This window comes from Erinaceus europaeus, chromosome 11 (assembly GCF_950295315.1).
Source record: "Erinaceus europaeus chromosome 11, mEriEur2.1, whole genome shotgun sequence".
Taxonomy (NCBI): Eukaryota; Metazoa; Chordata; class Mammalia; order Eulipotyphla; family Erinaceidae; genus Erinaceus; species Erinaceus europaeus.
The window spans coordinates 120,248,800-120,275,186 of NC_080172.1; the positions used below are offsets into that span (position 1 = coordinate 120,248,800).

The 26,387-nt window shown below is 39.9% G+C and overlaps 1 protein-coding gene across 4 annotated transcripts in view; it reads right to left on the reverse strand.

The window, feature by feature from the left end:
• Positions 1-26,387, reverse strand: part of USP48 (ubiquitin specific peptidase 48) — an 84,513-nt gene that overhangs the window by 40,343 nt on the left and 17,783 nt on the right. For 2 of the 4 annotated variants that reach the window (XM_060202351.1, XM_060202350.1), the window contains exons 2-11: positions 23,411-23,531; positions 22,157-22,313; positions 17,525-17,652; positions 16,208-16,332; positions 15,633-15,741; positions 11,911-12,044; positions 10,987-11,069; positions 5,525-5,704; positions 3,617-3,742; positions 2,148-2,297 (exon numbers count right to left, since the gene is read on the reverse strand). In XM_060202351.1, coding sequence (XP_060058334.1) covers positions 2,148-2,297; positions 3,617-3,742; positions 5,525-5,704; positions 10,987-11,069; positions 11,911-12,044; positions 15,633-15,741; positions 16,208-16,332; positions 17,525-17,652; positions 22,157-22,313; positions 23,411-23,531 — 1,313 coding nt within the window. Of the gene's footprint in view, positions 1-2,147; positions 2,298-3,616; positions 3,746-5,524; positions 5,705-10,986; positions 11,070-11,910; positions 12,045-15,632; positions 15,742-16,207; positions 16,333-17,524; positions 17,653-22,156; positions 22,314-23,410; positions 23,532-26,387 lie in introns of all 4 variants that reach the window. The other 2 variants (XM_060202349.1, XM_060202348.1) reach the window with 1 other exon arrangement.

Below are 26,387 nucleotides of genomic sequence, written 5' to 3' on the forward strand. Positions count from 1 at the left end.
TTTCAATGTGAAATGAAGGTAATAATACCTGCCTTCTACCTACCCCAGAGATTAGAATAGTATGTAATTTAGGAAAATGAAAGGAATGGGTTGTGGCGATAAATTCTGATGTTAGGCCACGTTCCCAGATTTGGGGTGCCAGTTTCAGTGTATTGTGAGGTCCAACACAAAGCCTTTCCATGTTTATTGCAACTGATTCAAGTTCATCTAACTCCAATAATATTCAGTCAGTATGGTGCAAATCTCAATAGCTAAGATGGATTCTGCTTGTGGCAAGGCTTTCGAGTTACAGATATTTCTACTCTAGAGAAAGACACCTGGTAACTTCTCAAAGATGTTCTTTATTGTATCTAATTTGTTGTAAACTACCTTCCAAAAGTACCCATCATCCTTCCAAAAGTATGGAGTATCAATTATCAAGCAGGAATAAGACTACTCTCAAGATAGAGATAATATTATACAAAGTCTCAGTACTTGACAAGCTTAAAAAGCAATTGTTGGGGGAGTCCGGTAGAGCAGTGAGTTAAGCACATGTGTCGCAAAGCACAAGGACCAGCATAAAGATCCTGGTTCAAGCCCCCAGCTCCCCACCTGCAGGGGGGTCGCTTCACAGGCGGTGAAGCAGGTCTGCAGGTGTCTGTCTTTCCCCCTCTGTCTTCCCCATCTCTCTCCACTTCTCTCTGTCCTATGTAACAACAATGACATCAACTACAATAACAATAACTACAACAATAATTAAAAAAGGGAGGGTAACAAAAGGGAAAAATAATTAAAAAAAAAAAAAAAAGCAATCGTCATAGAATTTCCCAAATGGAAATGCACATTTTGGATCAAAGTCTTATGTTTTTAAAGTATTCAATGATGCATGCAAGAAAAGCTGCCTTATCAATAATACTTTAAATACCTTAACCTAGAGAGCACTTAAGATGTTAGAGATCATCTACTTCAATTTAAATTAAAAAGGTGAAAAATCATTCACGATCCCAGTAGGGCCTGTTTTTAGGGAGAGTCAGCCTTCTTTAATTATAATTTTAAAAATACATCAAAAAAAGACCTTGAGCATTGGGCTTTATATTTCAAAGGAATGTAAGCATTCTACTAAGTAAACTTACTAATAAGAAAAATTGTAAACCCCATAATTAGCAAAAGTACAGATAACATAAGGACATGAATGCAGTGTTGTTTCTTTGGAGGACCTGCACTTGTAACGAATGGTTCAAAACAGCACCGTCGTTCACACCCACTAAGAGCTAGCTGCTCTTTGTGTCTACTGCGTACAGGAAACTGTAAATAAAGTTCAGGGAAATTGATTTCTATGGTTCAATTCTTTTGAATAATTTTCAAGATACAATGTAGGTTAGACAAAACTTTTAAAGAGCTATTCTAATAGATTCAGCAATTTATATTCATCTTTTATTTGAAATTATGCCAGCAAAATTAAACAACAAAATCGGTTTTAGTTAGGTTTGAATATTCTCTAAAGTAAAAATTATACTGCCTTCCTTAATTAGGTAACAGCTGTGTAAGAGGACTTCAGACATTATTACAAATACATATACCAGTCCTCTATAAATGAGGTGAAGTGTCATTTTAGGCACATGGGAAACTTAAATAAATTCAAAGGGATGAGCTGGATTACGATTAATCGTCTTTAAGAAACTATGGATACATAGAAAGTTTTCCTAGTGTTTTAATTTTTGATACTTTCTACTTGAAAGTATCATCGAATATTCATTAAAAGAATGCTTGTTAGTGCTGTTAGGGCACAAATATGAAAGGAAGTGGGTGGTGGCTGGGCGGTAGCACAGCGGGTTAAGTGCACATAGCATGGAAGTGGGTGACTTTCTTATTAAAGTAGTAATAAACCATATTGTTCTGTAAGAACAATTTAATATTTCAATGTGAAAATATACACAAGATTCATATATTCAGATTGCTACCTAAACTTCATAATTAAGAGCTTCCCATTATAAAAACATGATGATGAAAATTATGTAAAATGCTAAAACATAAAGTCATTGCCGGCTTACAGTTTTTGTGTCTGTATACATAAACTGGCACTAGTAGGTTATAAGAAAAATGCTGAATATGTGGATATTAAAAGACAAGTTAATGGCAACAGTGCGGTCCCAGAATATCTTACAGACCAGCTCCAGCAGGTAACCTTTGGTACAGCTCCTTAACCTCTTCATGCTTTGCTTTTCCTTTATCCACACTTTGCTTACGCATCTCAGCCATTTCAACGCACCACTCCTCAAACTTGGAATTGTCCCGGTCTACCAGTTCTTGAAGAAAAGCTATTCAAAACAGAAAACCAAGACAAACAGGAATCTTTATCCTGTTTTCAAAGACATATAATCATGGTTGCTGTATTATGTCAAATACTGCCCAAGATTCTGGTGCAAAATTCTTAGCAGATCTCAAAGCTAAAGTCAGAAAAGATAATCACTGGACTAATACTAGGTGATTGTTTCCACATGGAGAATGAGAAGTGTTTCAGAAACACTTCAATGGTAGAACAGAACAGAACATTATCAGCTAAGATCACAGCTAAAGACTCTATTATAGGGAGTCGGCGGTAGTGCAGCGGGTTAAATGCAGGTGGCACAAAGGGTAAGGACCAGCATAAGGATCCCAGTTCGAGCCCCCTGTTCCCACCCCTGGTTTTCCACCTGCAAGGGAGTTGCTTCACAAGTGGTGAAGCTAGTCTGCAGGTATCTTTCTCTCCCCATCTCTGTCTTCCCCTCCTCTTTCCATTTCTCTCTGTCCTATCCAGCAACAATGACATCAATAACTACAACAAGGGCAACAAAAGGGAATAAATATATAAAATATTTAAAAAGATTAAGAAAAAACCCCAGAGTCTATTAAAGATCAGACCAGTAGCAACTCTAGAAAATTATTACATTCTTTAGAGTAAGAAAAATTGCAAAAATGCTAACAAACTGAAAATTTGTTTTAAAGTAAATGTCTTAATTACCTAGAATTTTTTATCTATAAGATTTCAAAAATTGCTTTCATTTTTCGTCCTTTTATCCCTATGGCGGTCCATGGGATAATTTATTGTAAAGGCTCCTTTATTATTACTTTTTTAAATTTATTATTTCATTTTTACCAGAGTACTGCTCACCTCTGATTTGTGGTGGTATGAGGGATTGAATCTTGGGAGTCTCAGGCACTAGAGTCTCTTTGCAAGACCATTATGCTATCTCTCACAGCCAAGAACCCTTTACTTTCAAAATCAAAACTCGGAGCCAGGTGGTGGTGCACCTGGCTGAGCGCACACATTACAGTGCGCATAGATCCGGGTTCAAGTCCTTAGTCCCCACCTGCAGGGGGAAAGCTTTGCAAGTAGTGAAGTAGTGTTGCAGTTGTCTCTCTGCACCTCTCTCTCTCTCTCTCTCTCTCTCTCTCTCTCTCTCTCTCTCTCTCTCCCCCATCACACTCTTCCCTTTAGATTGCTGGCTGTTTCTATCAAGCAAAATAAAGACTATAAAACTCACTTAAGAGAAATCTCTTGACTTTCTACTTCCATCATCATGCAATCACACTATCAAGTCTGTTCTTGTCACTTACTTGAGTGTGTTCCCCTATGTAATTCTAGAAAATTGCTTACCTGGTACCTGAATGGCTGTGTTGGGCTTTTCTTGAGTTTGTAGTCTATAAACCAACATGTATGCATTACGAGAACAATGAGTTCCTTTGCCACACTTGGGTTTCCGAGTCTGGGACTTTGAAGGTTCTGCTAAGGTACAGAAAGCAAATGACTAAATTACAATTCCTATAAAGTTTGTCCTTGATTTTGTGGACGGACACACACACCCTTAAAATACAAATTCAAGATGCTTTTATGTAGATAGAAAACATTAAAAGTCACAACATATGTCACAGATAGAACAGAATGTGTGCACCTAGGCATCAGGGTTGTTTCCTGGCACTGCCTGACAGGGAAGCTTCATGAAAGGGCAGCAGTGTTGCAGGTGTTTCTCTCTCTCCCCAACCCCTCTATTACATAAACTACCAGAAAAGAAAAGGGTAAGGGTAGATAGCATGACAGTTATGCAAATAGACTCTCATGCCTGGGGCTCTAAAGTCACATGTTCAGTCCCCCACACCATCATAAACCAGAGCTGAACAGTGCTCTGGTAAATAAATAAATAAATAAATGCAGTCGTGAGGAGATACAGCAGTGGCTACGCAAAAGACCGCCAGGCTCCCGTGTTCAGTCCCAGCTTACATCATAGTTGAACAACAACAAAAGGGTGACCAGGAGGTGCTGCAGTGGATCAGCACAGGGGCTCTCATGAGGTCCTGAGTTCCATCCCCAGCACTGTCTGCACCAGAGTTGTGTCTTGGTTCTCTCTCTTCCTCTCCCTCTAACTTACTATTAATGATACATGTGCTGATGGTGGTGCTCTGGTACTTTGTCTACCATCACCCCCAATAAATTTTTGAAAATGAACTTTTAAGATAAATTTTAATATGATTATTTATTGTTTTAGAGACAGAGAGAAACTGAAAGGAAAGGGAAGCTGCAAAAGAAAGAGACACTTGCAGCACTGTCCCATGAAGTTTCCACACTGCAAGTGGGGGCTGAGGGACTGAACCTGGGTACTTGCGCATAGTAGTGTGTACACTCAAGCATGTGCACCAACAACCAGCCCTGAAAAAAAAATTGTTTTTAAGTACTCAGACAAGATGACTTCTATTTAAAAGAACAGTCTACTCATCTAGAAGGAGTATTTTGGTGCAAGAAAACTAAGAAAACTGAGGTGGTTAGGAGCTACATACTAGGAAAGTTTCAAGAAGTATTTTTAATAACAAATCTTACTACAAAACAGCAGGCAGCTTAAGAACAGGGTAAAATATTAACTTGGGGGAAGTACACCTGGTTGAGTGCACGTTATAATGTTCAAGTACCAGGTTCAAGCCCCCCGCCCCCGGCTCTCCCCTGAAAGAGAAAAGTTTCACAAGTGATGAAGCAGTGCTGCTGGTCTCTGTCTCCCTCTCCCCTCCTCCTTCTTTCTCAATGTCTGCCTCTATATATTTATTAATATATAATATATATAAGTAATACAATAACTTAAAATTAAGAAAAATATTAATAAGTGATGACAAAGCTATCATAATGAAGTTTTCTACTGTAATTACATCCTGAAATTAAGCATCTTGGTTCAGGGAAAACCCCATCATAATGACTATTATTCATCATTTCTGGCTAATACCCCACCATACCCTCCCCATGCTGCTCTCATCTGACCAGGTAATTTGAAATTAAATATTAGCCTTCAAACTATACTGAAAACAAGACAATATGAAAACCATCTTTTAAACCAGTATCTTCTTTCTTTAGATGCAGGTGCTAGTAATAAAAGATGTTCAGACATCTTACATATGTTGAAGAAATTAAAATATCCTTGGTAGTCTATTATAGTCTTGGGTCATTGTGACTATTTAATGTAAATATTACAGATTTTTAAAAAGTTTATATTGTAAAAGGGCACTCACAACTTAAAGGCTTTACCTAGATCTTCCTCAATCCCCAGCTGTAATTTCTTCCCCTCCATCTTTTCAATGTCTTCATCATTAAATTTATACCACTCGCCAGACTGCGGGTCTTTCACATGGGCAATGTAGTGGCCAGAGTAAGCACTCACTCCTCTGTGTATGAGAACTGCACCAAGTTCATACACATAGGGCCCACCTAGCATGGAAGAAAGTAACAGAAAAATAGATAAAAATAGCCTTATATCCTGAGGCTGAACTATACTGATTACAATTCTTTATCATGTATGTGGTAGAACACAAAATACGTGACACCTAAGATTTCAATCTTCCAAGAGAATGTACAGTGCATATTCCCTTAAACCATGTCCCAGTATTAACTCTCCATGCCTTCTGGTGGTGGTGGAGGGGGGTTGCAGAGACAAGTCTATGATACGGCACTCAAGGCTTTGAGGCAGTGGACAGCTTACTACACAGACAGTCATATGCTTAGCAAGAATCAGCTATTCATATTCTCCAAACTGATATAAAAATCGAGCAGAGAAACACTGGAGATAAGAGTGTAACTCTAAAAGGCTATTATTTCTTTTTAAAAGTTTTAGAAAACAAAGGAGGCCCTTCAGGAGGTGGCCCAATGGGTAGTGTTACACACAGGTTGTGTTACTAAGATTGATACTCAGCATGGCATTGCATATGCCAGAAGGACCATCTGGTTCCCTCTCATGGGTGCTAAAGTTAAGACAAAGATTTTATCATTATTTTTTTTTAATGGAGGTAATGTCCAAATGATCCAGTTTGGAGCCCAGTTCACCATATTGGAGGAAACAGCTGCCCTGTCTATTCCTCTCTGTTGGAATAGTCTATCAGCTTGGGGGCCAGGTGGTGACACACATACAGTGCACAAGGACCCAGGTTTGAGTCTCCGGACCCCACCTGAGGGGGAAAATCTTTTGAGAGTGGTGAAGCAGGGCTGCAAGAGTCTCTCTACCTATTTGTCCCTTCCCTTTCTATTCTTGACTATCTCTATCCAATAAATAAATAAAGGTAATGTTTAAAATAAAAAAAGGTCAGCCTGGATTATAGGATGGATGAAATAAGTGTATGGGGGTGTGATGTGTCCACAAAGAAGTTCACCTGGACACTGAGTCTGCCTGTAACACCCACAGCTCAGGTTCCAGCCTGGGACCCCCGCCTATCACCATCACCACACACATACACATACACACATACATACATCTGAGAAAGCTTTATCACTGTCATGTTTTCCCTTCTCTCCCTCTGTCTTTCTGGAGCAACAATACAATGTTTTCTTCTTTAAGAGTAGTGGGTGTGCTGGACTTGCTTACTGAGCTCCCGTAGCCCCATGTTGTCGTTCACTCTGGCTCTGGCTCTGGCTCTGTCTGTCTCTGTTGATGGGGGAGGGTGTTGGTGAAGTCAGCTGAGTAGCTTACTGGGGTACTGTGGTGCTTTCTTGTGCATGTGCCAGCCCCAAACCATGAAGACTGGGCGTTGTGGGCTCTTTCTTACTATCTTGCTCTGTCTGCAAAAGAGGACAAGGGGGGTGGGGAGGGAAGGAAAGAGAAGGAAAGAAAGTGGGGGGTGCAGTTCCTGCAGAGACAAAGTTCTGCAAGTGGGTCGGGGCCGTAGGTGTCTCTCCCCCACCCCTATCAATTTCTGGCTGTCTCTACCCAAAAATCAAACAATTTTTATTTTAAAAAATTAAGAAAATAGCTGGCTTCTACTTATTTTCAAGTGGGTCGGGGCCGTAGGTGTCTCTCCCCCACCCCTATCAATTTCTGGCTGTCTCTACCCAATAAACAAACAATTTTTAATTTAAAAAATTAATAGCTGGCTTCTACTTATTTTCACACTTGATGAGAAAACATTTGAGGTTTGGTGATGTTTTTATTTTTATTTATTTACTTATTTGGTTTTACTATTAATGAGTGAAATGCAAGGATCAGACTTGGTATGGCATGCCTCTGAGTACAATGGTTTATTTTCACTGTGCCAGAGAAGAAATATGGCCTCTCCGCTCCTTTCTCTTCAATTATAGTGCTGCTTAGTTCTGGCTTATGGTGATGCTAGGGATTGAACCTGGGGCTTCTGACAGCTCTGGCATAAAAGCAATTAATTGTGCTGGGTTATTTCACAAGGGCCAATATTTCAAGTTCTAGCCTTCATGAATGTGTCTACCAAATATTTACACTAAGTCAGAAAAATGTCAAAACAAGTGAATGATAATCTTGGGATGAGTGAAAGTCCTAAGGAATATGACTTTAGTCAAGCATACACACATATCACAAAATAAAGAAAGACAAACTCCAAGAAGCTATCAACACAACAGCAAAAATGAATGCATAAATGCAATGCTGTGTATCACAGCTTAGTATAAGAGAAAAAGATTTGCTTGAATAAGGTCCTGGTTGTAAAGTCCTGCAGAACTGGGCATCGCTCTGTTCTCTTGCCCCCTAATGCCTTCCTCCTTTCCTCTCATAAGATAAAAAAAAAAAAAAAATTAAACCTAAACAAAAATATACCTATGACCTGGTAATACAGTCAAATACATAACTGAAACAACATTCTTAAAATAAAATGCATATGAAAAGTAACAAGCATCAGGAAGGGGTTTAGTTATACAAAGAGACTCTTGTGTCTGAGGCTCCCAGGTTCACTTTCCTACCACCATAAGCCACAGCTGAGCAGCATTCTAGAACAGTGCTTTCGGGAGTCAGACAGTAGTACAGCAGGTTATGCGCAGGTGGTACAAAGCGCAAGGACCTGTGTAAGGATCCTGGTTCAAGCACCCGGTTCCCCACCTGCAGGGGAGTCTCTTCACAGGTGGAGAAGCAGGGCTGCAGGTGTCTATCTTTCTCTCCCCCTCTCTCTATTTCTCTCTGTCTATCCAACAAAAATGACATCAATAACTACAATACAAAAAAAAAAAAAAGACAACAAAAGGAATAATAAATAAATCTTAAAAAAAAGAACAGTGCTTTCTTAGTGGTTTGAGCAATACTGTTTTAAAGGTTAAACATAGGGATAAATGTACATTTTATAATTCCAAGAATGTTATAATTATTGAAAAAAATTAAGTCGTGAAGTCAGACAGCCTAAGCTAAAACTCCACACTGGAAACCTTTGTCTTAAGAGGAGAGAGCTAGTGAGACAATATAATGCCGTGCAGAGATTTCCATGCCTGAGGTCCCAGTTTCAATCACCAGCACCACGAGCCAGAGCTGAGCTGCGCAGTGCACTAGTGTCATTGATGCTATCTTATTAAAAAATAAACTAGACATGAAGAGAACAGGAAAGAGTAAGAGGCACAGCACCAAAGTGCCTTCTGTGTGGGCTTAACCCTGGTTTGAGCACATGGCAAAGCAGCACACTATCCAAGTGAATTATTTCATGCCCCCCAAGGGGCGTTTCCACACCACATTTTACAGCTCATGTGGACTCACGTTTTCAGTTACCTCATGGTAAAGGTAAACCACAAACAGCTTTTCTATATCCTGAAACTATGGGAAACATAAAGAAACTCCAAAACCCTAAGCAAAACACCAGAAAATGACGGTGTTAAACTCACATTCATGTTACATTAGGTTCAGCTAAGCAAGCATTTCATTTGACTTATGATGATTCTTAACTAACAGCAGGAGGCTCATGTGCCTGGAATATAGAATGCTAAGGTGTCTCTGGAGGAGATGGCATCATTCCACCACCAAGGGAATCCCCAAAATAGTTTCCCAAGTGTACTAAACAAGTACACTCAAAGACAACCAGGCATAGGAACACAGCAACATGGGGGGGGGGGGTCACTAAGTATGGACTTCTTTAATTTTGAACAATTACACAAAGGCAGAAAACAAATTACTTAAAGTGAACTCAGCTAATTGTACCCATGTAGCCCAATACAAAATAGCAAATACGCTTATACCAGATTTCTTCTTCCACAGAGGTGCAATTTTCATAAACCAGTGCTGATAAAGCATCATACACTTGAAAGCTTAAATATTTAACACAAAACTCCCTAGTAACTGGTTTTCATAGTTTGACACAGTTTCAGAAGCTGTTATGATTGTCTTTTTAATGCAACATGAAGCACTGTAGCATATTGCTTAGTGGTCTCCTCGGCCCAAACTTTTCATTGTATTATTTAAAGACACAGGAAGACGGGAGTGAAACACCACAGCACCCACATGATTCTGGGGTTCAACTCAAGGATTCATGCATGGTCAGGCACACACATGCTCTAGTGAAGGAGCTACTTCCTGGCCCCTAACAAAAATGAAATACCTTAAAACAGAAATTTACATCTTGTTGGAACTATAGCATGCAGCTGATCCAGTGCACTCTCTCCCGCCACAAACACTGCATGGCTCTGGTTTGTGATGGTGCCAGGAATTAAGCCAGGGATCTTAGAGACTCATACATTAAAGTGATTTTTGCATAATCACTAGGTGAACTTCCTGGCCCTATTACTTAGAACTCAAAACTCAGTGGTCATAAGGCCCAGGAGGTGGCACAAGGGAAAGGTCACTCTCAAGCATGAGGTTCTGAATCAGAATGTGACTGACACTCAGATTTCTCTTCCTCCTCATATATTTAACTTAGTGGCTACAGATACAAAGAAATACTGTATGGTGGTCCAGAAGGTGGTGCAGTGGATAAAGCATTGCACTCTCAAGCACGAGAACTGAATTCAATCTCCAGCAGTACATGTACCACAGTGGCGCCTGGTTCTTCTCTCTCCTACCTTTTTCGCTGATAAATAAAAGCTAAAAGAAAGAAAGAAAGAAAGAAAGAAAGAAAGAAAGAAAGAAAGAAAGAAAGAAAGAAAGAAAGGAAGAGAGGAAGGAAGGAAGGAAGAAAGAAAGGAAGAAAGAGGCCAGGTGGTGGTTGAGCACACGTGTTACAGTGTGCAAGAACCCGGGTTTGAGCCCCCAGCCCCATCTGTAGGGGGAAAGTTTTGCAAATAGTGAAGCAGTACTGCAGGTGTCTCTATCACTCTCTCCCTATCATCCCCTTTCCTCTCGACTTCTGGCTGTCTCTATACAATACATGAAGATAATTTAAAAAATGAAAACAAAATTATTAAAAAAAAATACTGTGTAAAATTGGTATTGTGCCTCTTTAGTTATGTGTGTGTTTTGTAGAAGTGAATGGTGACTTAATTTTATTAGAGATCATGGGTAAAGTATAGCCACTAAGGTAAAAAGTATGGGTTCAGAAACTACAAAATATACTTTTACTCTTGTATACTCTTAATTATGTGTGTGTGTATGTTGGTGAACCATTTAATCATCGTTTTGCACTTATTCATAAGGAAAAAGTAAGGTCTTAGCTCAACTTGTTCCCACAAATAAAGGCTAGATGAAATTGAGCAGGTAAAACTGCACTACCAAAAAATAAAAGGTGAACTGCTGCTGTGTTCACCACAAGTCAAGTCCTGGGAAATAAGAATCACTGATAATTGGTTACCTTGATGGTCCACATAAGGCTCCATATCCAGAGTTTCTGAGAAGCCAATGTAGGTATTCAGCTTTTTCTTGTGTCCAGTTTGCCTAGTCAAAAGAAAAGATGATTTTATAATTTTATTTGAAAACACTCTTAGACGCCCTACATATTAAATTAACTTTCATACAGTTAATATTTTAAGCAATACTACTGAAATATAAATGACTAAAATGAAATTAATCTTATCTCCATAATTAGACAAAACAGTAAGTAGATTAAAAGTTATGAATTTAAAGGGCTGATTCCAAATATAACACTTTATTTCTAATGGTCTTAATTCAACCATAAAAAGAAACCCACAAACCCTCTAGTTTTGTAAGACATGTCAAACATTGGCTTGGTTTGAATTTTAAATTAATGATATATTCCTATGGGAGGTGTATGGTTTTGTAATAAGAAACACTATTGATTCTTTAGTTTTGCTCTAATTTACTCAAGTCCTAGTTATTTTTTGTAGTTTCTTCTTGACAATACAGAATGTCAAGTTAAACTCAGTTTGTACCTAAAATGTCTGCTTTTCCTTTGAAGTTTTTAATTCTTCTAGCGTTTGCAATAATTTTTTGGAATAACAAACTAGGAATTTCTACTTTGCTGGTTTTTATTTGTGTATACCTAGCTTCATTTAAGAATTCTTCAGAAAATCGTAAAATACTGGAATTTAGCTTTTATCTTTGAATCTAGTGTTGTAAAAATATAAGCATCTTATAAACTAAGGTGAAATCTATACACAGTTCACAATGAATAACCCCTACACACTATTACCTGTCAAAGACAAATACTGGAATTTAGCTTTTATCTTTGAGTCTAGTGTTGTAAAAATATAAGCATCTTAGTAACTAAGGTGAAATCTACACACAGTTCACAATGAATAACCCCACACACTATTACCTGTCAAAGACAAAGCGCATAAGCTGTAAGTTCAAAGTGCAAGGAAGGCTCAGAAGTCGGATCTTCCTTGTTGCATTTTGCTTACTCTGACAGTTTTCACAAAAGTATCGATTATCTCCTTCCAATTTTTCTTCCTACTCAGGAGAATAACATGGAGTCATTTTTAAAAATTAGAAGTTCAATGGGGAAGCAACTACAGAAGCCAGATGTTCAACCTTCTGCATTCCACAATGACCTTGGCTCTACACTCCCAGAGGGTATCGGGGAGGGCATGGGATAGAGTTCTGGTGGTGGGAATTGTGTGGAGTTGTACCCCTCATCCTATGGTCTAGTCAATGTTTCCTTTTTATAAATAAAAAATAAAATAAAATAAAGGGCTAGGCGGTGGCGCACCTGGTTAAGCACACATACAACAGGGCGTAAGGCTCCAGGTTCAAGGCCCCAGGCCCCAGTCGCAGGGGGAAGCTTCAAAAGTGATGAAACAGGGCTTCAGGTGTCTGTCTCTTCCCCCTTCCCTGTCAATTTCTCTCTGTCTCTATCCAATAATAAAAGAAAAATGTTTTTAAAAAATTAAAAGTGTAAAAAAATCAATCTTTTGATGTAAATTCATTTTAATGAACCCATTCAAGCTAATATGCAGTGGTGAATGAGCCCTTGTAATTTATAAATCTGTAAAGCACTATTAAATAACTAGTAGTTTCTTTAATTAAAAATATATTAAGGCAGTGGCGCCTTAATATATTTAACCCTAACCCTGGTTAAGTGCTCACATTACAGTGTACAAGGTCCTAGGTTCAAGCCCCCTGGTCCCCACCTGCAGAGGGCAAAGCTTCACAAGTGGTGAAGCAGGCCTGCAGGTGTCTCTCTGCCCCTTTCCTTCTCTATCTCTCCCTCCCATCTCAATTTCTCTGTCTCTATGCAATAATAAATAAAACACGAGGCTTAGCAACTACATACTAATTTGTATATAGTATTTAATTTTGGTGTGCTTTTAAAAAAAATACTGATTTTATGGGCCAGAGAAGTGTTTTGGTGCAGTGCAGGTCTCTAATAAATAATAAGTATGCCTTTTTTCTTAACCGGTTCTTTGTCCTGGTAACCACAAGTCTGGGAATTATAAGGAAGTGGGTTTGAAAATAAATATGCAGGGGGGGTTGCCTCAGGTGGTGAACACCTGGTTGAGCACACATGTTACAATTTGCAAGGACCCTGGTTTAAGTGCCTAGCCCCTACCTGAGGGGGAAAGCTTTGCAAAAGATGAAGCAGTGACATAGATGCCTCTCTTTCTTCCCCTTCCCTTCTAATTTCTATCTCTTTAAAATAAACAAAACATTGAAAAATATGGAGTACTTGGCATAATAATTAAGCAAATAGACTCATGCCTGAGACTCTTAAGTTCCAAGTTCAACCCCTCACACCATCATCAGCCAGAGCACTGGTAAAAAATAAATAAACAAAATAAATATATATGGGACTGGGCGGTATAGCACTTGGTCAAGCAAACAGCTTGTCATGAACAAGGACTGGGGCTCCCCCATCTGCATGGGGAAAGCTTTACTGTTACAGCCAGCTGTCTGTTTTTCTCTCTTCAGTTCTCTCTTTCCTCTCAACTTCTGTCTATATCCAGGAAGTAAATATAAATTAAGTACTTGTGGTGAGGAAAAGGGTAAGTTGGTAGAGAGTGCTGTACTGACATCTGAGGGTGCCACATGTGAGAACAGTCTTGTAAATTGTTATTTCCCAAATAAAATGACTTAGTTAAAAATATGCATGCACTTAAATACAAAATTAAGTTTAAAATGGTGGAAATGGGCCAGAAACACATATGAGCACAAGAATACAAAGTTAGATACAAAACTTACAAGCACAAAAATGTATACACATACAGAGCATACTTAGAACACCTAGTTAAAATTATTGAACTTGTTCAAGAAATATGGGAGTGAGAAAAGGGTTGGTAATGAAGAGAGGTGGTCCGAGAAATTTTCCAGGATGATGTCCCAAATTCAGTCCCTGGAAGCACACGTACCAGAATGATGTCAGGTTCAATCTCTCTCTCTCTCCTCTTATCATTCTCATTAATAAAATAATAAAATCATTAAAAAGTAAATGAGACAGTAAAGCCAGCACAAGGTTTTTTCGTTTTTTTTTTTTTTTTTTAATTTTTATTGTTTTAAATGAGAGCACTGCTTGACTCTGGCTTATGGTAGTTGGTGCTTGACCCTAGTATCAAAGTCTTTGACATAATCACTGTGCTATCTCCCTGGCCCAATAGTACAGGTTCCTTTAGATTTATCGGCTTTGCTTGTTTTTAATTAATAGGAGAGGGGGTTGAGAAAACCAGAGCATCACTCTGGCACATGCAATGCTGGGAATCATTACATGCTTGAAATAACTGAAGTTAGGGAAGAAATAAGTAACATTGAAAATAAGAAAACCATACAAAAGATCAATGAAGCCAAATGTTGGTTCTTCAAAAGAGCACAAAATATTGACAAAACTTTAGCCAGATTCACAAAACAAAAAAGGGAGAAGACCCAAATAAATGAGAAAGGAGATATCAATTCAACACATCATGTGAGACTTCAATGAACAACTATTATGCCACCAAGCTAGAGAACCTGGAAGCAATGGACGAGGTCCTAGATACTACAAGCTTCCAAAATTAAATGAAGAGGAACTAGAAAATATGAACAGGCCAATCACAGCCACCAAAGAAATTGAAACAGTTATCAAAAACCTTTCTGGGGCAGAGGGAGGTGCACCTGCTTAAGCGCACACGTTAGCATGTGCAAGGTCGCAGGTTTGAGCCCCCGGTCCCCATAGGGAAAGCTTCAGGAGTGGTGAAGCAGGGCTACAGGCATCTCTCTGTCTCTCCCTCTTGAGTTCTGGCTGCCCCTATCCAATACAATAGTCTTGGGTTTGTGCACAATAGTGAGCTGAATATTTCTTTCTTATTTTATCTTTTTTTATTTATTGGATAGAGACAGGAGGAAATGAGATGGAAGTGGGTGACAGACAGAGAGAGAGACAGAGACACACCTGCAACATTGCTTCACCACTTGCAAGACTTTCCCCATGCAGGTGGGGACCAGGAGCTTGAACATGGGTCTATGCATACTGTAACATGTATGCTGAACCAGGTGCACCACCTGAATATTTCTTGAGGCACCAGAGAACTGCACCTGACTAATGAAATTCAGGCATGAATTACTATAGTCAAGGCTTAACAAAAATAATTTGTGCTTTGAAAATTGCTCCTGCATCTCTTTACCTATAAGCATTTTTGATCTTCCTGTTCCTTTGGATGTAATGTGATTTTTGTCAACACTGCCTAGAATTAGGATCACTAGCATAGCTGACACTCTCCCATCTGGAGGTACCTAGATGCTGTCCCTGCAGACTCTTTAGATAAATTATCATGGGACTGAAGTTACTTTTCTCTTAACCCTGGGATGTTTTGGATCTGGCTAAGGTTCTCCTACCCACGTATAAGCAACAGACTTTATTAAATGCTTCCTCCCCCAAACACAATAAGGTCTACAACTTGATATATGTTTTGCTAAATTTTTAAAGATTTGGTGTACTTTAATGCTTTATAAATTTATGATTTTCCCTAGATTGTTAAATAAACATTTCATATGCAGAAAAAGTTATCCATTAAATTCAAATAATATTCAAAATATTTTGAAATGTTTGTAGTTACAACAAAATTTGAGTACCTTCAAAAATTCCGAGATACAATCTGTTAACTGTTTATGGCCTTGGATATTTAACTCTAGTTCATAAAACTTTGATAGAAGTTTAGACTCTCTGCCACACTGATTGCAACTATAACAAAACAGAATAATAAAATCAGGTCAGAGTAGGAAAAGGCAATAAAATCTTATTGTATTAAATACTAAAATATGGAAAGAAACATTTAATTCGCTCTGACTACTGTTAGCTAAAGGAAGACTATGAAAACATGATTGACAAGACTATGCTTGCATGATTAGGGAAATATTTAAAAGGCTAATTGCATTTACTTCTGTTTTACTGTACTTAGCATTCTAGTCAGCTCCAATCTTTTTTGCTGACAACACACAGGCATAAATAAATAGCAAGAGTTCATCTCTGAATATCTGGGTTCAACTCCAATTACTGAGTTGTCTGTCTACATGCATGTTCCTATGAAATGTTTTACTATAAATATTTTACGTACCATGATAACCCATTAAAACTCTACGAAAATCAAATTATAGAACAGCAACTATGTTAGAGGAAAAAAACCATAAAAAAACTGAGATATACTTACACAGTTACATAAGCATATTCTCCACAAAACTGTTGCTGGACAATATTCCTTACATCTGGATTCTTTTGTTTAGATAATGTATCTTCCAAAAGCGACATAAAAAGCTTTGAAAATTCCTGGGCATCCTACAACACAAGTTTGGGTTAGAAAGATGAAAAGTCTTGTTTTTCAATTTCTAATATAAATAGTACTTTATTAAAGATTCCAGAATCCTCGTTTTGATTTTTTTTGAAAGATTGTATTTATTTATTTATTTAAACAAATTTTTTTAAAATATTTATTTTATTTATTCCCTTTTGTTGCCCTTGCTGGTTTTTTTATTGTTGTAGTTATTATTGTTGTTGTCGTTGTTGGATAGGACAGAGAAATGGAGAGAGGAGGGGAAGACAGAGAGGAGGAGAGAAAGATAGACACCTGCAGACTTGCTTCACCACCTGTGAAGCGACTCCCCTGCAGGTGGGGAGCCGGGGCTCGAACAGGGATCCTCATGCCGGTCCTTGTGCTTTGCGCCACGTGCGCTTAACCCGCTGCGCTACAGCCCAACTCCCTGAAAGATTGTATTTATTAATGAGAAAGATAAGAGAAGAGAGCAAGAACCAGACATCACTCTGGTACATGTCCTGCCGGGGACCAAACTCAGGACCTCATGCTTCAGAGTCCAACACTTCATCCACTGCGTCATCTCCCAGACCACTGATTTTTCAGAAATAGAATCAAGTATAATGAGTGACAAAACGTATGCTAAGTAAACACTAACTCAAATTTTCAATTTTTAGCTTTTTAATTTCAACTTTTTGATTAATTTTAAAAGTTTCACTTCCTGTATAAATATTTTAAGAACCAATGATTATACCTTCTTATATTTTGAAAAGTAAAAGATTTTTTTTTTAAAAAAAAATTTATTTATTCCCTTTTGTTGCCCTTGTTGTTATTCTTGTCGTTGTTGGATAGGACAGAGAGAAATGGAGAGAGGAGGGGAAGACAGAGAGGGGGAGAGAAAGACACCTGCAGACATGCTTCACCGCCTGTGAAGCGACTCCCCTGCAGGTGGGTAACCGGGGGCTCAAATCGGGATCCTTAAGCTGGCCCCTGCGCTTTGCGCCATGTGCGCTTACCCCACTGTGCTACTGCCCGACTCCTAAAGGTTAATTTTTACAGATTTATGATAAAGGGAAAAGATGAGGGAGAGACAGAGAGAGAGAGGGCATCACTGTGGCACATCCAGTAGTGCCAAGGTTCAAACTGCAGACCTCATGACTGATGGTCCAACACTAACTCACGACACAACCTTCAGGGCTACGAGTACAAACTTCTTACCTGTTGCTGTCCTGTGTCCAGGCCCAATGCTTTAACAAATCCTGATGGATCAATGTATCTCCTATTGCTGTTTTGCAACAATGCAAACAAGTATTGGAGATGTTCACAAATTGTCTGAGGCTCATAATCTAGTAGAAAGACAAAAAGCTTTCAAAGGCCAGTTTTTATTATAGTCTGTCTTCATATAAGAACAAAACCATCCTAATGCATGTGTCTGACTACAGCTTTAATGTTAACATTTTACAATCAAATGTCGTTAATGCAGGACACCCACTGCTGTGTGTATATGTGAAAGAGGGTTACATGCATTTACATTTAGAAAAGTAGCAATCATAACTAGTTTCTAGAATAACAAATCCTATTTAAAGGTCCACTCCAATAATTCTTAAAAAGCATACCACTCACACACAATGGCCAAATATATAAGCTAGTATAGCCCGTCACAAAAAGAAGCAGAGTGAAAAGGACCCCAACACCAGGGCTTCAATTAATGCTCTGGGGGCTCCAACCTGGAGGAGAGCATGGCAAAGCAGCACAACACCCAAGTGAACTGTATTTATGCCCGAGAATTGCAGGTATTAGTGATGTGCAGGAAGGTATGCAGATAAGAAGTATGGATCTCTTAAGTCCAATTATCAGCTTATTGCCTCTAACAGCTGAATCCACCCTACAGGGCCACATCTGTGATAACAGTACTATGTGAGGTTTTGTTGTTAGTCTGTCTTTTCTACGAGGTGTAGCTTTAAAAAAAAAAAAAAAGATTTTTTTCATTTACTAATGAGAAAGACAGGAGGAGAGAGAGAAAGAACCAGACATCACTCTGGTACATGTGCTGCTGGGGATTGAACTCAGGACTTCATGCTTGAGAGTCTGATGCTTTATCCACTGCGCCACATCCTGGACCACTAGGTGTAACTTTCTTCTGGACTCTGGGTTCCTGCAGCCAACAGCTTCCTCAAGGACCTCCTCTAAGAGCTTATAAGGAAACACTTCTGGTGAGGCAATTCCTCTTAAGTGAAATGCTGGGGGACCTCAATTTACTAAGCAGGGGCTTGAGACCTAGCAAATCCTATGAAGTGACCCAACTGGAGTCCCCCACTGGCACATGTCAGTATCATTTTGACTATACAGAGAGATGTTGGGGCTGGGTAGTGGTTCACCTGGTTGACTGTAGGTTACAATGCATAAGGACCTGGGTTCGAGCCCATGGTCCCGCTACTTGCAGGGGAAAGCTTTTTAAGTGGTGAAGCAGGGCTGCAGATGTCCCTCTGTCTCTCTTCCTCTATCTCCTCCCTCCCCTCTCAATTTCTCTCTATATCTAACCAATAATAAATAAAATAAATAAAAATAATTTAAGAGGGCTGGGTGGTAGCACAGCGGGTTAAGTACACATGGTGCAAAGTGCAAGGACTGGCATAAGGATCCTGGTTCAAGCCCCGGCTCCCCACCTGCAAGGGGGTCACTTCACAGGAGGTGAAGCAGATCTGCAGGTGTCTATCTTGCTCTTCCGCCTCTCTATCTCCCCCTTCTCTCTTGATTTCTCTGTCCTATCCTGCAACAGTAATGGCAACAATAACAATAATAAGGGCAACCAAAAATGGGGAAAATGACTGCCAGGAGAAGTGGATTCACAGTGCAGGCACCAAGCCCTAGCAATAATCCTGGAGGCAAAGAAAAAACAAAAACAGAGACATGGTTGTAGTCTCTCCAAGGTGGGAACTCAGGCCCAGGCAGTGAGAAGAGGGATGGTCCACTGCATGCTCTGGAGTGGAAGTGTCCCAGCCTCTGTTATCCTTACTAAGCAATTACTCTACTTTCCTGTTAATAAAGCCCCCTCTCTGTTCAAATTTTGTGCAGTTTCTGTCACTTATTACCAAGTTCATCTGCAGGAAATACTGGGTTGAGAAATACATGACTTTCCCAGTAACCCAATAATTATTACACTTGTAAAGTAAAGGTAAACGTCTTACTTCAGGGGTTGTAGGGGCTTCTAAAATCTATCAAGCTTATATCTACTCCAACTCTCTTATATTTTAGATACTTTGTATGATCTTAAGTAATCACACTATGCTGATTTTCCTTTCTGTTATATATATATATATATATATATATATATATATATATATAGAGAGAGAGAGAGAGAGAGAGAGAGGGTGTAAGTAAGTGTGTTGCTAAGCTAGAAACAACTTAAATCCCTTCATTTTTAATATAAACCCTTACTGGGACATCTCTTATCAGAGAAGATAAAAAGGCTTTGGTGAAATACTAACATTTATGTTCAACTTGTTCTTTCAGATACAAACAAAAAACATATGACATAAAGAAAGCAAAGATAAATGACGAAGACCTACTTACCTACCTACCTACCTACCTACCAGAGTACTGCTCAGCTCTGGCTTATGACAGTGCTGAGAACTGAACCTGGGAAATACATGACGTAACAGAGTAGATACAGGGCGGGGTCATGTGGCGGTGTTCTTGGTTAAGTGCATGTATTGAGCCCTGGACCCCAGCAGCAGGGCAAAGCTTCACATGCGGTGAAGCAGGTCTGCAGCTGCCTCTCCCTCTCTATCTCTCTGTTCTATCAAGTAAAATTAGTTTTAAAAAATTAAATAAAGGTCAGTGAAATAGCTCAAAATTGTGTGCTGCTTGTGTGCCAAATCAGGTTCAAACCCACGCCCACCACCACTAAAGGAAGAGGCTTCAGTGCTATTGTCCCTTTCCTTGTCCCTCTCTGCCTGCTTTACTTGAGGGAAAAAGAAAGCAACCAAGCGGTAGTGCAGCAGGTTAGGTGCACATGGCGCAAAGCACAAGGACCAGCAAAAGGATCCCGGTTCGAGCCCCCGGCTCCCCACCTGCAGGGGAGTTGCTTCACAGGTGGTGAAGCAGGTCTGCAGGTGTCTGTCTTTCTCTCCCCCTCTGTCTTCCCCTCCTCTCTCCATTTCTCTCTGTCCTATCCAACAACAATGACATCAGTAACAACAACAATAACTACAACAACAATAAAAAAAAAGTAGGGGCAAAAAAGGGGAAAATAAATAAAAATATATATTTAAAAAAAAAGTAAAAAGTAGTTAGGTAGTTGGCTCAGTTGTAGAGCCAAGTTAAATGAATACATGGAACCCCAGAACCACATGAGAGGAGAAAGAACTGTGGAACAGCCTGGGAGGGGGGCCCAGCAAATAAAGCATTGGCCTCTCAAGCATGAGGGTCTGAATTTAATCCCTGCCTGCTATTGTATGTGCCAGAATCATGCTCTGATTCTCTCTTCCTCCCTTTCTCTTTCGCTAATAAACACATTTTTAAATGACTATTAACGATGAACTAATGAACTATGGTGGAGTGATGCTTTACTCTCTAAAAGATAAAAAATGAAATGAGAAGTTGGCTCAGCGGCAAAGCACTTGGTGAGATCCTGTGTATAATCTCTGGCATCAAAGAAAACAGGAAAAATGAGTAGTGTTATGCATGTACAAAGTATTTACTGTAAATAATTAATCCCCCAATAAAGAAATTAAGAATAATAATCATATATTAGTAGATAGGCTTTATTTCAAGATTATAAGTTTGGTTCAACATGAGAAAATCTACAGGAGTTATAAGAGATGCTCCATCTGAGTTTCTTGATAAACAGGAGGGACATGCTTTCTTGAGCAATGACTTTTGCAAACTAGGAGTAACACAACAGCAGAACACAATAAAGAATATCAACTAGAAACAAAAAAAAAAGAGAGAAAGAAAGAAAGGAAGGAAGAAAATAAAACAGAAACATCAGCAGAGCCAAGATGGCGGCTTGGAGACAACAGCTGGTGTGAACTCTGCAAGGAAGCTGCTTTCAACCTGGGAATCTCGGCCACCAGGTTCCAGATACTATGATGCCAACCTGACTTCCCTGGGCAGAAGAACCCACTATGTGTCTTGGAGCCCCACCTCACCAGATCCCTACCCTACTAGGGAAAAAGAGAGACAGGCTGCGAGTATGGATCAACCTGTCAACAACCTTGTTCAGCAGAGAAGCAATTACAGAAGCCAGACCTCCCACCTTCCAGACCACCCCACAATGATCCTGGTTATCCCAGAGGGATAAAGATTAGGAAAGTTATCAGCGGAGGGAATTGGATATGGAGCTCTGGGGGATAGACACTGTGTGGAAATGTAGCCCTCTTATCCTGTAGCCCTGCCAATATTTCCATTTTATAAATATATCATTTTGACTTGTCATGTTTTATCATTAGTATCTCTATAATCCAAAACAATATCAAAAATAAAGATTCATTTTACAGTATTTATCATTTATAAATAACTATTGCTTGAATTACTACAAATGTGTGTGTATGTTTTATCAGATCACTGTTCAGGTCTGGTTTACCGTGGTTTAGGCAACTGAAGCTGGGACTTTGATGCCTCAAGCATGAGTCTCTCTGCATAACCATTATGTCACTAGCCCTGCCCATATATATATATAGAGAGAAAAGGAGCAAAAGAGGAAATTCTGAATCCAATCAATTTTGATAAGACTCTAATATCACGCTTAGCACATTAACAAAAGTTTGCCTCCCTGATTTAGTTAAAAAATGGTGAAGTTGGCAATATACTCTGTTAGCCCTCCCTCGTGCAGCCATCTCCACAAACCTTTCTCTTCCTGGACACCACCTCCCATCACAAAGTCACTACAGGTACTTGGGCACAAGTACAGTGCCTGTCGAAGCTCCAAGTTGAGAAACCACACTTGAAGAAATGTGTTGACGTAACAAGTAGCTCCAAGGTTGGTCAGGCCCACAAATGAGTTCTACAAAACATGAAATTGTAAGTTATAAAAACAATTTCTATTTAAGCAAGCAAAATAAAACTATAAGCATGGCCTTTTTAATTAGAGGTCAGACATTCAAATATTCTAGGGAGATAGGCATTGGAGCACCTGGTTGAGGACACATATTCAAGCCTCCGTCCCTACCTGCAGGGGGAAAACTTTGCAAAAGTCTCCCTATCATGGGAGTCGGGTGGTAGTGCAGCGGGTTAAGCGCAGGTGGCTCAAAGGGAGCCCCTGGCTCCCCAACTACAGGGGAGTCGCTTCATAGGTGGTGATGCAGGTCTGCAGGTGTCTTTCTCTCCCCCTGTCTTCCCCTTCTCTCTCCATTTCTCTCTGTCCTATCCAACAATGACGGCGACAACAATAAGTACAACAATAAAGCAACAAGGGCAACAAAAGAGAATAAATAAATATTTAAAAATAATAATAATAAAAAGAATTCTCCCTACTCTCTCAACTTCTCTGTCTCTAACCAATAAGATAAATAAACAATATCAAACCTTTCTTGGCTGAGGATAGAACATATTTTCATGGATAACTACAGAAAAAAAAAATAAAAATAAAAAGACTTGCGTATACTTGCAGAAAAGTTCCTTTTTATTAATTAATTAATTAATTAATTTTTTTCCTCCAGGGTTATTGCTGGGCTCAGTGCCTGCACCATGAATCCACCACTCCTGGATGCCATTTTTTCCCCCTTGTTGTAGCCTGGTTGTGGTTATTATTATTAACATTGTTGATGTTGTTCATTGTTGGATAGGACAGAGAGAAATGGAGAGAGGAGGGGAAGACAGAGTGGGAGAGAAAGATAGACACCTGCAGACCTGCTTCACCGCCTGTGAAGTGACTCCACTGCAGGTGGGGAGCCGGGGGCTCGAACCGGGATCCTTACACTGGTCCTTGCGCTATGTGCCAGGTGTGCTTAACCTGCTCTGCTACCGCCCAATACACTATTGCTAATCATAATAAATAAACACAGGTTACCTGAGATTTCAGGTAATGCTTTCTTATTGTAGGCAGAAAGACAAAGAACATAGACATCTATTATATTGATCACTAAAAAAAAGATGACATACCTTTTTCCTCCTTTCACAGTTGGGATCATCAATATTATGGAAACTATTTTCATCTATTTCTCCTAACCAAATGTGCTCACCAATCCCCACCAAGCAATTCGGATTTCCTTTGCAGTTTCGTCTATGAGGGGGAGAAAAAAGGACAATTTATGTACAAATTTCATTTTAAAATATGACATCCCTGTGATAAATTATGTAAATTAAAACTACAGACCCAATTTTTCCTCTACTTCTCACCTGTGAGATTAGAAAAATTGAGAATGTATGTTGGGGTCTGCTTGGCCCCGATCTAGGCCCAGCAGACATTCCGTAAGCATGGCTCGAGTTTTGCTGATGGTCACTAACTTCCTCAGAGTGACACAGCACTTCCTGTAGGCCGTGCCTGAATTCACCTCTGCCCTCCAGCTGATGATGCGTAAAGAGCAGGCCCCACTGACGCCACCTCACACCCCCTCTAACGTCATCTCACCCTACCTTTCCATCCCTGCCTCTACCCCCGCCTCTAAAAAATGGCCTTTTCCTCAATAAAGCGAGTCACTGCCTTGACAGTACTCCCGACTTGGTGTGGTGTCTTTTCTCAAGTCGTTGACACTCTCCTTCCCGCTCATCCCCAGAAGGGGGGTCCGGCTGGTCCAGATCTCCCCTCCTCGTGACTACCTGTCGAGGAGAACCCCGAAAAATGTATAGCACAGAACTATTTGTGACGTCTGGGGAAGCAGGCATACACACTGCCTGATGGGGGTGCAAACTGCTAAGACTATTTTTTAAAATATTTATTTATTTTCCTTTTTGTTGCCCTTATTGCTTTAGTTATTATTGGTGTCTATGTAGTCGCTGTTGGATAAGACAGAAATGGAGAGAGGAGGGGAAGAGAGAGAGAGAGAGAGAGAGAGACCTGCAGACCTGCTACACCGCCTGTGAAGTGACTCCCCTGCAGGTGGGGAGCTGGGGGCTCGAAATGGGATCCTTATGCCCGTCCTTGTGCTTTGCATCACGTGGGCTTAACCCACTGTGCTACCGCCCGACTCCCGAGGTGAATCTTTCTAAGCAGTGAAGCAGGGCTGCTGCAGGTGTCTCTCCCTATTTCCCTACTCCTCTGTCAATTTCTGCCTGTATCCAAATAAATATTTATAAAATAATTGGGGGCCAGGTGGAAGTTCATCTGGTTAAGTGCACACTGTTATATACAAGTACCCAAGTTCAAGCTCCTGGTACCTGTCTCCTATTTCCTCATCTCAATTTCTCTCTGTTCTTTCAACTATAATTAAGTTAAAATTATCTAGAGAATAAAGTGGAAAAAAATGGGCCATGGGGATATAGCATAATTTGTATAGCATGATAAGTATACAAAAGACTTTAAGACTTTCATGCCTGAGGTTTTGAAATCCCAAGTTCAGGGAATCGGGCGGTAGCACAGCAGGTTAAGCGCAAGTGGCACAAAGTGCAAGGACCAGTGTAAGGATCCCATTTCGAGCCCCCGGCTCCCCATCTGCAGGGAAGTTGCTTTACAGGTGGTGAAGCAGGTCTGCAGGTGTCTTTCTCTCCCTTCTCTGTCTTCCCCTCCTCTCTCCATTTCTCTCTGTCCTATCCGACAATGACAAGACTAACTACACAATGAAAGAGCAACAAAAGGGAATAAACATTAAAAAAAAAAAATCCCAAGTTCAATTCCTAGCATTACAAGTACCAGTGGTCCTTTCTGTAAACGAGAGCACTGCTCAGCTCTGGCTTATGGTGGTGCAGGTGCAGGGGATTAAACCCGGGGTTTGGGAGCCTCAGGCATGATATTATCTTTGCATACCCATTATGCTATCTACCCCCACCACCCAGTGGTCCTCTCTCATGTTAAATTTATTTTCAAAAACGGGAAAGCAGGTCAGGAGACAGTGGAAATCAGGCATGTGCACTACTGTGCACAAAGACTTGGGTTCAAGTCCCTGGTTTCCACCTGTTGGGGGAAAGCTTCACAATGGGGAAACAGGGCTGCAGGTGATCTCCCCCTCCCCCCTCAATTTCTGTCTCTATCCAATGGTAAATGAATAAAGAGAAAGAAAGAAAGAGAGAAAGAAAGAAAGGATGGATGGAAGAAAGAAGTCATGCATGTGTAAGCACAATGTATAATTATAGTATGCTTTGTGTTATAAGAAAGATGGGAGTCTGGGGAGACAGCATAATGGTTCTGCAAAAAGACTTTCATGCCTGAGGCTCCTAGGTCCCAGGTTCAATACCCTGCACCATCCCAAGCTGAACAATGCTCTGGTCTTTCTCTCTGTATCTGTCTCATTTAAAAAAAAGAGAGAATAAAAAATATATATATGATTTTGCCCAGTGGAAGTAGAAACACAGAAAAGATAAAACATGTATTAATGAAACAGATTGCAAAAAGGAGGTTTGCAGTTTTCTGAGCAGCATTCTGGTGAAAACAAAAACCATAATAAATAAACAGTAAGAGGACTGGGTAGACAGTATAATGGTTATGGCAAGAGTTTCATGCCTGAGGCTCCAAGGTCCCTGGTTAAATTCCCAGCACTACCATCAGCCAGAGCTGAGCTGTGCTCTGGACTTTCTCTGCATCTCTCTCATTAAAATAAAATGATATAAGAAAAGACTTTAAAAATCATTAAGAGATAAAAGGAGGAAGAATAAAATCATTAAGTGCAGGGTATGGATTACAGGTATAAAACTACATTCCTGGAGCTGGGTGGTGGCACGCCTGGTTGAGCACTCATGTTACAATGCACAAGGTCCCAGGTTTGAGCCCCAGTCTCCACCTGCAGGGTTTCTTTGCGAGTGGTGAAGCAGTTGCTACAGGTGTTTCGACCAGAGGCACCTGGACTGCTGCTTACTCAGCGATGCAGGAGAGAGACCAGGAACTCGTGGTGGAGCAGGAACGCAATGCGTCTTTATTGATCAGAGACAACGCCTTTATATCTTTTGAAAGTGGCAAGTTGAAAAGGAAATGGCTATGAAAGGGGAG